Genomic DNA, 17,140 nt, shown 5'->3' with positions numbered 1-17,140 from the left:
TCTATCAAATATTCTTTTATCTCAGTAACTTTAAAAAGTAGACTACCACTATAAAATTTAGGGCAAAAGTGACATTTATCAGCTGAGAGAAAAAGAGCAATTTTCCTCACTGGAAAGTGAGGAAGAAAGAAAAATGTGTAAAAGCATCTTCAGAAAATTCTAGGCTCTCATTCCAGGATGGTGGTAGTATATTGATCTGGTTTGGGACTGGCCTCAGTTTCATAAGCTCTGTTTGATTCAGCAAGATTTACTGTGTAGATAATAGATAATCAATCAAATAGATAATAAGGAACCTTCTAGAGAAAAAATACAGCAAGGGGTTACTGGAGTAATGCAACGTGTAATGACTTATAACTTTGTTTCCTAGATGGAGTCAGGTGGCGCTGTATTCTCGATTTGAAACAAGGACACAACTTTTATTGGACAATGCTCTTATCTCAAACAGAAGGCCATCTACACAAGTTACACAAATCCTTTTTTTTGCCACTACTGGAATCAGAATAAAGTCCAAATGACTCCATCCATCCCAGATTGAAGCTGGAGCCAAACAAAACATCAACTGCAGTTTCTTCAAGGCCCAGATGGTCACGATCTTGAACATATTTTCTCATCTGAACTAGCTGCCTAGTGGTCACACTGTAGTACACTGCATGTTGGTCCTCTGCTCCAATTATGAAGATGCTAACACCTCCACTGGCTCTGAAATGGAACAATCCAATACCCTGAAACAACAAGCTTTTTTTTCCTGGATAGGACAAAACATACAGGAGTCAGGATAAAACACCCAAGTAGAGGCTGCACACCAATGGACCAGACCTTTGGTAACATTCATTTGTGAAAGAAGGTCAGTAAGTGCAATCTAAGGCAGAAAAGCCAACGTAAGCCATCATCAGTTCAATTCCAGGTGCTCTTCACGTTTGTGGCTGATAACGATTTCACTAAAGTTATCTGTGAGATTCACAGGAGCCCTGTTAGAGTCCACAGCCTAGCCCCTCAAGTCAGGGCTTTAATAAAGGCAGATTAAAAGGGTACAAAGTAATCAGAGCCACCACTTTTTGGGAAGTGTGTCCCTGAGTGCCACAACTTTATCGGACTAAGCAATGTCACTTAATATTCACAACAATCCAAAGAGGTAGGTCTGGAGCTCATACAACATGTGTGCCTACCCAGGCTTAGAAAGGTCACCCAACCAGTAAGCAGCAAAATCCTAATTCCAACTCAGATCTCGTCCCAAAGCCTATGCTCGGAAACAAGCGCTTTTTAAACTAAGCCTTTTTTTAACAGTTCAGTTAAATGCCCCATTCTGGGTCCTGATGGTCCAATGCCATCCCTTCCTACAATAAGCTTTATAGAGAAGGCTGCCAACTTTCTAGCAAAGCGAGTGTAGCGGACATTTCCTTGGTTTCCAATGCTTGCAACCGAGAGGAGGAAGACTCCTAGTCTATTGCTCTTCAGAGTAGAATCCTCTACCACCTTCAAGGTTGTCCCTGGGAATTAGGACTTTTTACCAGATTCTTCCAAGTGGTTGGCACGCTTACACACACCTGAATCTTTAAGCATTCAGGCACAGAACAGAATTCATTTTGTCTGTACTTTATGAATTACGACTTTTGGCCATATTAATTAACTTGTCAAGATTTATCAGCTTACCTGAAATGTTACAAGACTAACCTTAACATACCCTTCTATAGCCCATTATATACATAGCACACACGTATATGATAAATGCTTTTTAAAAAGGCTATTATTTTCATTTTCTTGCCTATCTCTCCCACTCGGCAGTTAATCCTCAAAGGCAGAGATGATGCTTCATGCACCTTTGTGTCCCAGCATCTTAACAGTGCCTGGCTTAGAGCACACACCCAAACAAAACATTTGTTGAATGAATGAATGGGATTGCATGGGCTCTGTTTATTAAAAATAAGCAACCCTCCAACATAAAGCCTACCAATACAAGATAATATGGGTTGTTCCCTCACAAGGAAGTCCAAGTCTGTGGGTTATCACTGAGGGCTGATCAAAAGGCTTATTCCACAGCCTTCAAGCTGTAACAACACAGCCATTTTACTAGGGACATTTTTTTAAAAAAACAAAGGTTCAGAGACAGTTGTCTGAAAGAGAGCCTTCAGAAAGCCTTCAGAGGACAACTGTTATTAGAAAAAGCCAATTTGATCACAAGCTTACTTGGTTGGCCTCTACTATTTCAACAGTGGACAGTGGCTTATTCATCCAGTTCTTATTTTATCTTCAATTTTTTTTTTTTTTTTTGGAAGGACATATAGTTACTGTTGGTTCTGGGTATATACGAACAAAATTAAAATAGCTTGAAAAGTTACTGAACTTATCCTCACAGGGCTTTCAATTTACTCTGAACCACTATGTTTATACGTATCATATTTGTATTGTATTTTCCTAGCTGAGCGTCAAAACAGTATGTTAGGAGCATAGCTTTAGAGTCAGCAAAGTTTGATTTTCAGCTCCAGTACCTCCTAGAAATGTGTGTCCTGAGGCAAGCTCCTTTACATTTCTGGAATCCTGAGTTTCTCCTAGATGAAACAGGGGTGATCCTTACCTTTCAGGTGTCCGGAGTCACCTTTTGTGTTTACGGAAATGATTAAAGAAATGCACAATAAGTGACCTCTACTGTTACTACTGCTGTCCGTGCATCCAACCCACATTTAATTTGAGGCCTGCCTTTAGATCCTCACAAGAAACAAATTCAGTGATATGTATTAAAAGGCTTAATGTGATACTGAATGGAGTAAATCTAAGGCAAGAAGAAGGCAGTGTTCCCACCCATTTTCCGGTCACTGCTGGAGGTTTGAGAGCCAAATGGTAGGGATATCCTGACATCTGCACAGAGACTTTTCTTCTGTGGCTGCTCCTTTAGTCAAGCTCAGAGGTTTTTAAACTTTAACACGCCTAAGACTTACTTTCCAGGGTTGTTCATCCAGAATTATGCATACTGCACCTTTATGAGCAACGTAAGGGACTTCAGGGATAATTTTATCTAAACCAACTTTTATCTTATCCTTAACCTCTGATTCAAACCTCTATATAAAATTCCCATATGCCCCTTAAAATTAAAAAAAAAATTAAGGAAAGAAAGAAAAAGGGGAAAGATCTGAGCAACAAGCTAGTAGCAAGTTATAACAAAGAAGTGTCTTTTCAACCAATGGCTTCAAGTAGATAAAAAGGGCATTCCAAGTACTGGATGCCTTCAGAGAGCCTTTACTTAGAAGGGCACTGCTACACTAATCAAATACTCCATTCCCCAACTGGATGTCTCATGTGTCCAGAACAGTGACAAGACTACAATTTGCTAAAAATCTTTTGAATTCAACAAGTGGCAGAGCTGTGACTACACAGAGTCACTTACAAGAAACAGCTCTGCTATGACGAAGGAAACAGACTCCTGCACCCCTGGTCCCAGCCTCCTCCAGCCTTCCCCATAGGTGAAGTCTGAAGCCTTCAGGGCTGAGGACATCCCCCTTGCTGTTCCCTTCAGTTGCTCCGGGGACCAAGGAATCCCATCCTGGCCCAGCAGGGGAGAAACAAATCAAGCCCTGGTTACTCCTGCTTGAGGGCTCTTACCTGCCTGCTCACCATCACTCAGATCTTAAATGAGAGCCATCACCTCACACTGTCCTATTTTATTCTCCTCACAGCACTTGCCAGCATTGGAAATCCAGGTCCATTTCATGTCCAGCTCCGCCTCCCCCCGCCCCACCTGACTCCCTCCCGCCGCTGGAATGTAAGCTCCTTGAGGGCAGATGACTGGTGGGCCTCATGCAGCACCACATCCTCCAGTGCCCATGACACTGCCTGGCACATAGTAACTGCCAGATAAACATTTCTGGACTGTTTGATTAAAGTATAAGCCCTTCTTAAGCAGTGACAAGTGAGTAAAACTGTACAATGTAGAATAAAACGTGCAGTCTAGCAGTGACTGGGACCAAGCTGGCATCGCTCTACTTCCTATTCCAAGGAAGCTGTTTCTGAACACTCAAAATACACAAATGACACTTTCTCTCTGAACCCTCAGAGTTTGGTACATCTATCACTACACTGATGCAATACTCACAATGGACAGCCATTGTGTGAATGAATGTAGTCTAGAGGAACAAACAACAAAAAGCCAACATTTAATGACATCTTATAACTAACTTGAAAGTATACACAGTGCAGAAGAAACAAGTGAGTTCTCTCATCGGACAGGCCAGGATTCAAATCCTGCCTCCATACTTTGGGAGCAGCTACCTCACCCCTCTGAGCCCCACCGCCTCATTTGGAAAAGGAAGATAGTATCTTCCTCCGAGGGTGGCCAAGAGCAAAGATAATGCTTATAAAGCACAGAAAACATAAACAGTGTCTTCTCTGACACTGGAATGCCCCTGGAGTTTTAGTGACTGAGGACCTAGGATGGGCTCACCAACCTCACCACTTTCTTCTGTAACTTCAAGCCACATACCTTCAGACCCTATTTGCCTCATTTATTAAGAACTCTTAGAATCACAAAAGATCATTTGCAAGCACTCTGCAAACAGCAAAGCACTAAAATGCCAAAATAAGGAATGCTGTTCACTGAAACCTGCCTCACTCCCAATAACAAAGGAACTGTCGTGAAGGATGTTTTACTTTACTAGAGCCCCATGGTACAGTGCTACCACTCACTCACTTGATGACAGCACATCATGACGCACCAATCTGGCTTAGTGACAGTGAAAAACCACGAATTTCCTTTGGCCACTTCTACTGCCCTCCCCCTCTTCTCCTAATTCACCAGTTTTCCATAAGGAGTCAGGCAATAGCACGATTCCAACTTATCATCTCTGAATGCTTAGTGTTCTTGGGCACCTACTAAAGTCAACTGATAGGGGGAATACCAAGGTGAGTGGCAAACTGCGACAAAGTGTCATTTCAACACAAAGGCAAGCTATGTGCAATTCACAGTGAGCCCAGAATGGCCAGTTAGATAGGTTCTTGGAGCAGCTACTCAATTCCCGGGCCTGTTTCAGGGGGCACCATTCTCTGATCAAGTCATTAATTATCTGCTAAGACCGTCCCTGGGCCAAGCACTGTGCTGGATAAGGAGAAGCTTCCAGGGCCTTTAAGGTGTGATCCTTACCTTGCAGGAGCCCACAGTGCAAACTGGCAAATAAAACAGGGACATAAACAGATGGCTGACAGTGTAATGAGTGACTACAAAGCGATACATAAAAGCATCCCCTTATTTTACAGTCACACCTCCCACAAGGTGATATTTAATCCTGGGCCTCATGAGTAAGAGAAATAATTCATACTATAAAGAGATCAAAGAAGAGTCGTTTTTCCCACCTCCCCCAAGCTGATGAGGGTCTGCAAGGACACAAGAAAAAAGTGGGGTTTCAGAAGAGCCTTGAAGGCTGGATATAAGTTCAATAAGCAGAGAAGCCAAGAGAGCACATCATATGTAAGAGAATCACGTGAGAAAAGGCATAGTGGAAGGAAAGTACAAGCCTGCTCTGTGGACAGAGATAAAGCAATCTCCACGTCTGGGCGTAGGAAGGAAACAGAAAAGAAGATGGGTCTGGCCAGACTGTGGATGGCTTCAATGAGAAAGCGGGTGGAGGGCAGGGGGGCTGTACAGAAGTTACAAAGGAGACAATGGAAGGTAAACCATTAACAACAAACACAGCCAAAGAGCCTCTCAAACTGGATCGACATCTGCAGTAATGTAACAAGACTTTGATGGGACAATGGAACCAGAAGATGAAATTTACAATCTTATACTTTTTATTTTTATTATTTTTTTAAATCAACTTTATTTTTCCATATTCTTATTTAATCCTTTTTCATATAGTACATATATACTTTTAGACTAGGGCTTGGCAAACTTTTTTTTTTTGCGGTACACGGGCCTCTCACTGTTGTGGCCTCTCCCCTTGCGAAGCACACGCTCCGGACGCGCAGGCTCAGCGGCCACGGCTCACGGGCCCAGCCGCTCCGCGGCATGTGGGATCTTCCCAGACCCGGGCACGAACCCACGTCCCCTGCATCGGCAGGCGGACTCTCAACCACTGCGCCACCAGGGAAGCCCAATCTTATACTTTTTAATATTTCAAAAGAATCATCAAGGTGACAAAACCTAAAGGCTGAAACTTAGGTGTAAAAGGGAATACACAAAACCTGTGCCCAATGCCAAGTACTGAAACGCAAAAGGGCCAATGCTCATTGTCAACTGTGGAAATCTCTCCCTGCTTCACGCTTTATTCTAGGAATACAAATCAAAATATGTTCTTCTCACTATTATGAAAAACAGAGATACTCTACAAATACAAAAAAAATACCATTAGGGTTATCAATGATGATGTAACTAAAAGCAGCGGTATGCTGCTGTAATGTCAATATTTCCTAACGGTTAGGCCTCCTCGGACTGAGGAAATCTCTGGAAGGAAGTGGTGGAAACCTCACGGTTAGAATCATTTAGAATCAGACCACAAGGCACAATCCTGTGGCCTATTTTCTTCCACGTAAGTCGGGCCACTTGGAAAGTAAGTGCAGCTGGGGAGGCAAGGAGCCAAGTGAACCCATGTTTAAAGAAAAACAGGGAGACTGAGATTCTGATTCCTGAACTCAGGGCTGGTTACAGCAGTGTGTTCAGGTTGTGAGAGTCCACCAGGCTGTACACTTACGATACGGGCCCGTTTCTGTTTGTATATTATTTGTCAATTAAAACAACTTTAAGGATGATTAGGAGATATCATCCCAGAGAACAACAAAAAGAGGAATTTTAAAATTTCTCCATTATCGATAGAAGAATTAAGGGAACTTCTGACAATCATTGGTGAAAGAAAATATAGATGTCTAATGTTAAAGAATTACTCCATTAAATGAAGACCACGACCTGGTAAATTCACATGTGATCTGAAGATTTCTAATCCAAATAAATGCCTATCCCGAGACTCAAAACTTTTACAGTGAAAGGACACTGAAGCAGCTGAACACTGGCAGGCTGAATGGTTCCACAAACCCAGGAGGCCACACAGTTCTAAATGGTCTCTCCAGGTTTGCATCTAGATGGCCTGATTAGTTGGCAACAGAATCATGATTTTGTGTTAGGCCTGGGGAATCACCACTTCCAAGTTTATAGCATCCTAGTCCCAAGACATCTAGACTGAATTGGCTTCCTAGGTTCATCAGGCAGAAGTCCTTGGGGATAAAGAATCCTAATTAGTCAACATTGTCACTAAAGAGGAAAAGCTTCCTTAGAAGAACCATAAGGCTGACCATACTGGGGACTGAGAGGGCCAGAACTCAAAGGGACCTACAAAGCTATTCACATGATTCATCACCTTTCCATGCAGGTTCCCCAGCTTTCACAAATAAGACATTTAGTGGTACTGAACTCACAGAGCAATGTTGCCATGGTGCAGGTCCAATCATGTTCTATCCAACTTCTCCTACTATTAGTTATCCTAAGGCTTCCTTCTATACATACACACACACACACACAAACACACACACACACACATACAAGATCATTGTTCGCTGAAGGCAGATGAGATTATTTTCAATCTTTCTGCCACTGTAAAAGTCATCTTCTTAACCTTCCCCACCAAAGTTAAACTCCATTATTCTTTAATATTCCCATCTAAATCCATGCCTTCTTTTGCCCTGTCCCAATTACTAGAAAGTTTCATCTGCTCATAAACCAACTACCTACATTTCCTGGAAAGATTTATATTTCTAGACGAAAATGAGACAATTGCTGCTATCCTCTCAGTTCAGAAAACCACATACGCTCTTCCTCTAACCCCAAACCACAAATGTTAAAGATTATGAATAAGGGGAATGTCTATTGCTTATAACTATTAAAGGAATAACCAGAGTCTTGCACTGAGAACAACCAGCTCATTCTTGACCTAGCAACCTATTTATCTTTCTATTCTCAAAGTAATTGCTCATATAAGCATGCCAATTTGCCTTGATTATAGGATTCTTAATAAATGAATGTTGTTTACATTTCACAAGTGTATTTGAATTTCACTCGGGGAAGCCAAGCTCATGAGTCTTTGTAAGTGGTAAAACCAGAGATCAAAGCAAAAGAACTGCACTGAACCAACAAACAGTTAGGCTTGAGAATAGAGGCCTAAGCAAAAATACAAGTGATTTATTGATTGTTCTGCCCCAGAAGTACACTTCAGGGTCACTGATCACTCTTTAGCTATAATATGTAGAACTTCCTCTGCAAATTTTCATTATGGTCATTTCTTAAATGCATAGTTAAATAAATCTAACATTCAACAGGCTTTGATCCATCTCTTCTGTATTTCTCATCTTGGTGCTTTTGGTTGGATCAAATGTCTTTAAGAGCTTTTTTTTTTTTTTTTTTTTAACCCTTCTCAACTTTGCTTAAATTTTTGCTGTGGTTTTAACTCTTTTTTTTTGCGGTATGCGGGCCTCTCACTGTTGCACAGGCTCTGGACATGCAGGCTCAGCGGCCATGGCTCACGGGCCCAGCCGCTCCATGGCATGTGGGATCCTCCCGGACCGGGGCACGAACCCGTGTCCCCTGCATCGGCAGGCGGGCTCTCAACCACTGCGCCACCAGGGAAGCCCTGTGGTTTTAACTCTTATGCTTGGTCTTTGGGGCAGGTAGGGAAAGGGGAAAAACTGCTCTAGCACGTGGCTTCTGAATCATGGCTGCTTGCTCACATATCCTAAGGAGCCTTAAAATATCCTGATGCCCAGGTCACACTCCAGACAAACTTATCAGAATCTCTGGGAGTGGGACCCAAACATCTGTTTTTGAGGGTTCCAGGTGATGCTGATATGCAGCCCAATTTGAGAAGTACCACTTAGCCTGTCAATCCCTTCGTCACCTACCTGAATAAAGTGCTCCGCCGAACTTCCACGGGAAAAAGAAAAACAAAAGAGAAGGCAGGTTCCTGAGCAAATCCTCAACTCAAGGCATGACCTGAGATAGGTGACTGACCAGCACCGGGCAAGGGGCCAAAGTGTGAACGACTTGACACCTTTCCCAAAGCCAACCAGTTTTTAGGATAAACCAGGCCAGGCACACCATCTACCATATGGAAGTCAATCAAGGGAGATTACCCCTGAGATAGCAAGGTGTAAACACCTCAAAGTTTTCAGCTTCTGTGGTGATGGATGCAGCAGCTTATCAATGCAACAAAGCTTCTTCAGCAAAGAACAAAAGTGGACTAAGGTTACATGTGAAATAAGAGTCACTGAAGTCAGTTCCAGGCGGCACAAGAATGCTGAAGATGTGACCAGGGGAACAGCTTTGCTGTGCCCTAGAAACTATAAAAAGTTTGTGATAAGGGGCCAGACCATGAGCTCTGATGCCACTGGTCATGCTTCCTTGGTCAGTTTTTTAAGAGTGTGGAAACAAAGTGCACTGCTATCTGTTTACAACATATACCACCATACCTCCAAGTAGGGAGTTAGTGTTTCCCAATTTAGGGATTCTGAGCCATCCTGGTCCACATCTGTGGGCCTCGGTTGAATCACAGTTCATGAAACAGCTCTCTGACCTACCAGCTCTTCTCTAGACATCCCTTCCAAATTATATCCACCAGAAACTGCATAGTCCTTGGTGTTGTGTTGAAAGGACAGGGTGGGGGGGAGGCGGTAAGGGGTGTTGGAGAAGAGGATGCAGTGACTGGGGAGGGAAGATCACCCTGCAGTCTGAGCAGACACCATCTTAAAGGGAAGACAAGAGATGAGTTACCTCTGCCTGCAGTGTTCAAGTAGGTGAGAACCAAGAAGGTACGTGAGCCTGTCTACAGAAACCAGGTCCCCGAAGTCTACAGATATACTTCCTGCAATGGAGGAAGGTAGGAAAGGTCCCCCACTGTAGAGTGGAAGAGCCACTCTACAAGAGCGGATCCACCAAGCAGCTGCACAGCTGGGAACCCACCCTCCCTTCTAAGCAATTCCAGTCTGTTCTTTTATAGGGATTCACTGCCTTGTTTCTAAGAGGAGTCCAGGTACCACTGCTCTCTTGCAATGGAATGTCTTCTGGAATCAGTGCCTCTTTAATTAGCCACTTGTTTGTGTGTTACTTGCTCAGATACAAGGGCCAGGGAGCCCACTTCACCTCGTCCTTATTCCCCAAGCCCTAAGGATGAAAAGAAGAGCACAGTTCATGAAGACCAAGCCCTTCAGGCAACAGTTTTGGAAAGTCGAACAAACTTCCAGAACAAGCATGAGCCTACACTACTTTTTCTCTTCTTTGAGCCCAGGAGGAGCCTCCAAGGAGACCCTTCCCCATTCTCAGGTGCTACAACTCTTTTTCCAAAACGTTCATGCATGTGGCAGACTCACCTCAAGAAAGGCACCGTGCAATCCATGAACTTGCTGGAGCCTGGGCTTAGAAAGACCTTCCAATTATCAGCATTTTTCGTACAACTTCTGTCTAAGCAACTCTGATAGAAAGCTCAGTCTCCATTTTTTGACAACTCTAAATATTAGAACACTTTTCCTTATGCTTATGTGACTTTCAGTCACTGACCCTGGAAATTCTACTCTCTAGATCAGACAGAATACAGCTACATACTTTTCTACACAAAACATCTTCAAAACGAGAAGTCGGCTAATGGCTCACAATATATCACGTTCCAGAAGTTTTACACTTCCAAGTGCTATGATTTCAAAAATCTCATGACTATCCTAACAGTTCTGTCAAACTGTATTCCCATTTACAGAGGAAGAAAACCGAGGATCACAGGAAAGAGCTGCCCAAGTTGATGCAGACTGTGATTCTAGAAACTAGGTCTCCTGCTCCTGGAGTCAATGCTGTTTGCTAAATGAAAGGCCACAGGTGAAAGTAATTCTTATCACTTAAGGGCATGCATACCTTCTCTCCCCCACATCTCATCTGTTTACAGGGCTGCCTGTCTCTCAACGGAGCCAAGCATTTGCAATTCAGAGAATAGCCTTTGATCATCTTATATCCTAAATACCCAAATATATCTTCACACTTTTTATTGGTATTATTAGGGGGGAAATGCACCCTGATAATGATGAAAGGCACCGCCCTAGGCACATATTCCCACTCTGGAGAATAAAACAACTCAGGGGTTACTGCCTAGATGAGACTGTAACAGCTCAAAGCACAACACTCCATCCATCCCCCTTCTCCATCTCCCTTCCCTCTCAGCTGGAGAAAAGTGAGAAAACAAATCAGCGCGCATCTGATGATGGCCTAACTACACACCTACCTATCCAACTGCTCAGCAAACTTCATGGCAGAGGCTCTCCTTGGAAATGGTTGAAAGGGAACAACACCTTGCAGAGGGAAATAGACTTAAATGTTAAAACTTGACCTTCCTCGTCCTTTTCACAAGTAATTACATTTGGAGCTTGTAAATGTAAGACGGGTTGTCTCTCCCCTATGATGTGGAAAACCTGGACTTCCCAACCAAGGTAGTTCAAGACTGCCTTGAAAGGAAAAACTGAAGAGTACACTTTTGGACCAAATCAATATTTAACTCCATGCCTGAAAATAGAACAGCACAGTGAAGATGCCAAAGCGGATGTCATCTAAAGAGAAACAGTACAATGCACTTGGGTCGCTTCGAAGAAATTTCTGCCAGCTTTATAGTTTGAAACTTGCACTTACCAGATTTAGAATTTTTTTTTTAACAGCTTTATTGCTAGTTCCAGACCTTTTTTTTTTTCTTTCGGTCTTTCTTTCCAGTTCTAAGCCTAAGGAAGCATAATATAATGGGGGCGGGTGGGGGGTAGGGGAGGAGATCTCCAAATCTGGCTAAAAACCCTAGACTGGTTATCTAATAACTGCATGTCCTCAGGCAACTTAGGGAATCTTTATTTCCTCATCTACAATGTTACTCATAGCTGGAGTTACTGTGAGGATTAAATGAGAACATGGAAGCATAGGGCATACTCATAGTAGATGCTCAGAAAATGTTCCCACTTTTTCCTAAGTACAGTGACTACATTCAACCTCAGGGCAAGAAAAAAAAACTGAAAAGGAAACTGACTCAAATTAATCAAACATGAAAGTAGTTCCTGGTGTTAAACATAAGATACTACTGACCCTAAACCATCACTTCCTAATCTTTTTTAATCTGTTTGCAGAGCAGCCTGACATCTGCTATCACACAGATATGGCAGCCAGGATGGGGGGCCTACAATTATCTTTTCCTCTGAAACTCAGAAAGGATCCTTAGGACAGCTCCTCGACAATGGGATTGAGGGGCTTACATTTTAAATTGTAAACAGTGACTGCAAGCCAAAAATTAGTGAACAATATACAGAGCATCTAACGTCCAAAGAGGTATTCTTGGACAAAGACCATCAATTGTTCACCACACCCAAAATCACCTTCATAGCATCATCTTTAAGAATAAAGGACATGGGGCTTTCCTGGTGGCGCAGTGGTTGAGAGTCCGCCTGCCAATGCAGGGTTTGTGCCCCGGTCCGGGAGGATCCCACATGCCACGGAGCGGCTGGGCCCGTGACCCATGGCCGCTGAGCCTGCGTGTCCAGAGCCTGTGCTCCGCAACGGGAGAGACCACAACAGTGAGAGGCCCGCGTACCGCAAAAAAAAAAAAAAAAAAAAACACAAGAATAAAGGACATGGGAGTATTTGTGTGTGTGTGTATTCCCAACAATTAGACAATATTTAACAAATACAGTGGAGAGCCACTTAGATAATTATAAATGTGTGGGACCCAAAAAACACGGACAAATATTACTTGTAAAATACACAAAATATATACAACTTAAAGGAACAAAGATTGAAGCAGATGATTGAATTTATAATTTATGAAACACTTCCATGGAAGAGTGTAACAGAAACATCCTACACACACAAAGGCATATCACCTTATAGCTCTACCTGACAGGCAGGTCCAAGGATGCAAATAGTTAAGTGTATACAAGGAGTAAGTAATCTTTTCCCTTAAATATAAGTTTTATAGTTACTATTGTAATGATGCTGAAGACAAGTTCAGGGAGGGAGAAGACTCCTCAGGAGAATGAAACTCCTAAGATTTGGATCCAATTTTTACTAGTCATTAATTACAGGAAGTTCAGTAACTCAAATCTCTACTCAAAAATCTCATTTTCTTTCCTATTTAATAAAACCTTTTTTTAAAGTCTATCCCCCTCCACTGATCTTTTTTTTTTTAATTTATTTTATTTATGTATTTTGGGCTGCATTGGGTCTTCATTGCTGCACGCGGGCTTTATTCAGCAATCTTTTACTCTCTCATCCTTCCATTCATGCCCACTAATTTTTTAGATACATACGGTTTAACTCATGTGGACCGATGGGGGTGGTGGGGGACAGTCACTGAGTAAGTTTCATCTCAAGATTTTCCAGAAATAGATGGACTTCTGTCATTTAAATTTTTATTTACTCTTCCCCAATGCTTTATATAATCTAGAGCTTGGTGAGGTGAGAGGAATTGTTTTCCATTCCTGAAATGGCCCAATTATTGATGTAAGCCATATTTACAATGAGGTGCTTGTATACTTTCTTGTACAGTATTACTATCTTGTTTTCCTCCCCAAACACTTATATGATCTTTATCATATAGGAAATAAAACTAGTATCAATAATGCCCACAGGATTCCCATTGTCTCAGGGCAGAGAATTTCTCTCTCTCTCTCTCTCTCTCTCTCTCTCTATATATATATATATACACTTTAAATGTTACCACCTATACTCTTGTCCTTCAAGCTTGATCTTCAGAATTAAATGGTTTAATCTATTTCTTAAGCAATTCATGAAGAAAAGCACAGTTGAGAGCTTTTCATGTACAACTTTAGAAAAAAACTGACCACAAGAAAAGTCACCATAACTCTGTACTTCTATCAGCCCATAAAGATGATTCCTTTTAACTCCTCTTACAGCTTACTCCAAAGGGCAGCTGCAGCTGACCAGGGAGTGTTACATGAAACACCAAGTCAATCGTCCAAGTGCATCCCTAACAAGAGGGCCCCCAAGCTGAGACTTTCCCAAAAGCTTTGTTTTAATCCAAAAAAGGTCAGCCAGGTATTTTTTGGTTTTGTTGTTTGTTCTGAAAGGCTTAAAATATTCTAAGCAATTAAGAAAGCAACCGCATCCAGTACTTGTGTGTGACACAGTAGAGTAAAAGTAGCCACACGACCAACCACTGCCCCAAAGAGCCTGTGATATACAATCATGAATTTCTACGTACTGAATTTGTGACTTCTAGACTTAATCGTAACACAAACCCACCATGTTAAGGATGGGACTTTTTTTTTCTAAAGAGTAATTCATAACATGTGTCACTAATCAGCAGGGTAACTGAAAGCTCATGCAAAACATGCTATCCCAGTTGAGAATTTAATTGCATTATTGTTATTATCTGGTTTTCCTGTGTCACTGGCCCTCCCACTTCAAGTGTACACACACACAGACACACACACAGACACACACACACCAGCACAGCATGGATGGAAACACAGAAAACCCAGAGCTACGAGGTAAGAACTATGTTGTCTGGTAGGAAGAGGATTTTGAATTAAAAAGGTTTGTCCCTATAAAGACAGGTCAAGTATGCACCCAGGCTGCCTTGAGAAGTAATTAAGCCTATGCTGTTTCATTTCAGAGTGTCTCATTCTGCACAACAGTGGGAGCAGCTGCGGGAGATCACAGACCATGCAAAGCAAGACAGGCAGCCTCATCTATCTCCCGACTGCCACACCAGAGTTTCCAGGTGGTGTGAAAAAGCTTGTGGCCTCTTCTTCCACAGAGCACAAAGCGAATCTACCATCCAGAACATTACTCCCCATATCAAACCAGCCCCTTTTAATGACCTGAGGAAAGGCAATTTAAACGTCTCAGTGTTCAGACTCTGGTTGATTCCCAAAGTTGTCAGGTTACATGCCCAAAACCCGCACACAGATGCAGAATTCGACTGACTTCAGCACAAGTTTCTCTTGCTGCCTAGCACTGTAGAATGTAGAGATTACTAGCTAGGAAGAGGCTACAAGTGCACACTTACAAGTGTAAGTATTAGGAACGCTTCCAATCTTGCCTGTTTCCCTCCCAACACCCCTTGAAAGAGGCTAGGACACTAAAAATCGAAGTCTGGGGACCAACTGCAGTACAGACTCTGGCTGGGTCGAGGGGGGAGGCCACCACACCCTCCTAAGCTCACAGCACTGACAGGCTCTGGCTGGGAAGGGCCCAGAAACTTAGTCCCAGCAGGAAAGGGAGAAAGAAGGGAGTCTTCAATGTCTCAGATTTGCGAAGCTGGAAAGCTAGGAGAAGCGGATTTCGGGAGGGAGTCAGAGACTTGGCTGGGTGTGCTGGCGGAAGGGAGGGGAGGGGTCGCCCGTGGAGTCAGGTCAGCTGGCAACCCGTCCCCGCAAAACTGCACATTTTTGTGGTCTTAACATTTAAGACCAAAAGGAACGCGCCGAGACGAAGCTTCTCTCTCGCCTGATGTCCCCCTCCTCTCTTAGGGACGAGGGTGCCGCACCGCCACGCGAGGGTTTCCTTCTCTTTCCCTTTTGGGGGAGCTCCCCTCGGCCAAGCCGCGACGTCCGCCTCCAAGTTCGCCTTCCCGCACAGCGCAGCGCGGCGCGGCACCCCTGACCGGCCACATGCGCCCATCTGCCCCGCACCCCTCAGGACCCGGGCTGGGCGCCCGCTGGACGTCCTCGAGGACTCGGGGTTTGCGCGAATTTTTTTTTCTTAAACAAAAAGCCTCAGAGGCTCGCCGCCCCCTCCTCCCCGGCCCGCGCCACCTTCCCTTCACGCCCACGCCACACCTCCCGGGCACACGCGCTGTGAGGTGTCTCTCCCGCCAGACAATGGGTTCGGGGCCGACCCGCCAGGCAGCCAGCCCCGAGCCCCCGGCCCCATCCCGGGACGCAGAGAAGGCCGAGCGCGGGGGACTCGGAGGAGAGCCGAGAAGAGGCGGGGGAGGCCACAATGGGCGAGGTGGGAGCCTCCCCCTTGGGACAGGAGGCTCGCTCCCGGTGCCGGGAGAAGGGGAGGGGGCTGGGGTCAGCTGCACCGCCTGGTCGGAGCCCCGGGGCCCTGCTCCCGGCCGCCGCCGCGCACTCACCAGCACGATGGCAAATCGCTCCTCCAGTTCACCTGGCTCGGGCATCGGCAGCTTCAAAGGCACGTTGTGCGCCCTGAAATCGGTTTGCTGTGAATCCATGCTCCCGGCGTTGCCCATGTTGGCTGCACACCGGGGCCAGGGGCTGCTCCGGGCCCCTTGCGTCCGCGTCGGAAATCAGAACAGCTCCCGGCGGCCGGCTTCCAGCGCTGGCGCGACCTGCCCGGCTCCCCGCCCTCCGCTGCGCCCCGGCGAGTGTGCAGCGCGCGCCGCTCTCTAGCAACGCTCCGAGCCAAGACGCCCCCCGGCCTCCCTCATGCTCCCCGCCGCCCCAGCGCCGCCCCGGCCTCCTTTCCTCGGGAGGGGTCGTCAGGGCGCCGGGCGCCTATCTGCATGTTGCTTCGCTGGCACGCCGCCCCCTGCCAGTAATAGCGGCCAGCGGGCGCGTGGTTGCTCCGACTCAGTCTTCCGCCTGGACCGTGGCCGCCGCTGACACTTCCAGCTCAACGCCGGCGAACACGACGCTCGCTCTGCCAGCACCTCGAGCAGACAAATACAGCCTCGCGCTCCCGACACAATGCCCCCTCTCGCCCGGCCCCCGCCCCCGCCCCCGCCCCGGCTCCGCCCATTCGCCCCGTGGACTGCCGGGACCAGTAGTTTCTGCTCAAAGTGTCCACACTCAGAAACCACGCCGCTCTGGAGGGCCAGGCGGGGTTAGGGCCGCTTGCAGCAAAGACAATCTGTACACTTGTGGAAAGAGTTTATGTCACTTTTGAACCCCCTCTCCCACTCCAACAGAAGAAATAACTACCTAGTCTACACCGATTCTGACACTTAGTAGGCACATTTGGCAAATGAATGAATGAGCCAATCAGTCAATGATTGAATGCACGCATTCTGATTTAAATTTCAGGAGCTGTTCGATAGGATCTAGTTCAACAGGAGACCTCAAGGGTATTGGCAACGTCCTATGTCATAAACTGGGATGTGGGTCCATAGGTGCTTGTTTTATTATTGTTCTTCCTTCAGTATGTATGTTACGTATTCTTTTGTGCGACTGAAAT

The 17,140-nt window shown here is 44.9% G+C and overlaps 1 protein-coding gene across 3 annotated transcripts in view; it reads right to left on the bottom strand.

Moving 5' to 3' along the window:
- FMNL2 (formin like 2) overlaps window positions 1-16,401 on the bottom strand; it is a 311,696-nt gene extending 295,295 nt beyond the window's left edge. For 2 of the 3 annotated variants that reach the window (XM_065881116.1, XM_065881115.1), the window contains exon 1: window positions 16,080-16,196. In XM_065881116.1, the coding sequence (XP_065737188.1) occupies window positions 16,080-16,196 (117 nt within the window). Of the gene's footprint in view, window positions 1-16,079 lie in introns of all 3 variants that reach the window. The other variant, XM_065881114.1, reaches the window with a different exon arrangement.
- Window positions 16,402-17,140: the final 739 nt, after the last annotated feature.

The sequence above is a fragment of the Phocoena phocoena genome, chromosome 7 (assembly GCF_963924675.1).
Source record: "Phocoena phocoena chromosome 7, mPhoPho1.1, whole genome shotgun sequence".
In the NCBI taxonomy this organism is placed as follows: Eukaryota; Metazoa; Chordata; class Mammalia; order Artiodactyla; family Phocoenidae; genus Phocoena; species Phocoena phocoena.
This window is presented reverse-complemented; position numbering and strand designations above follow the sequence as displayed.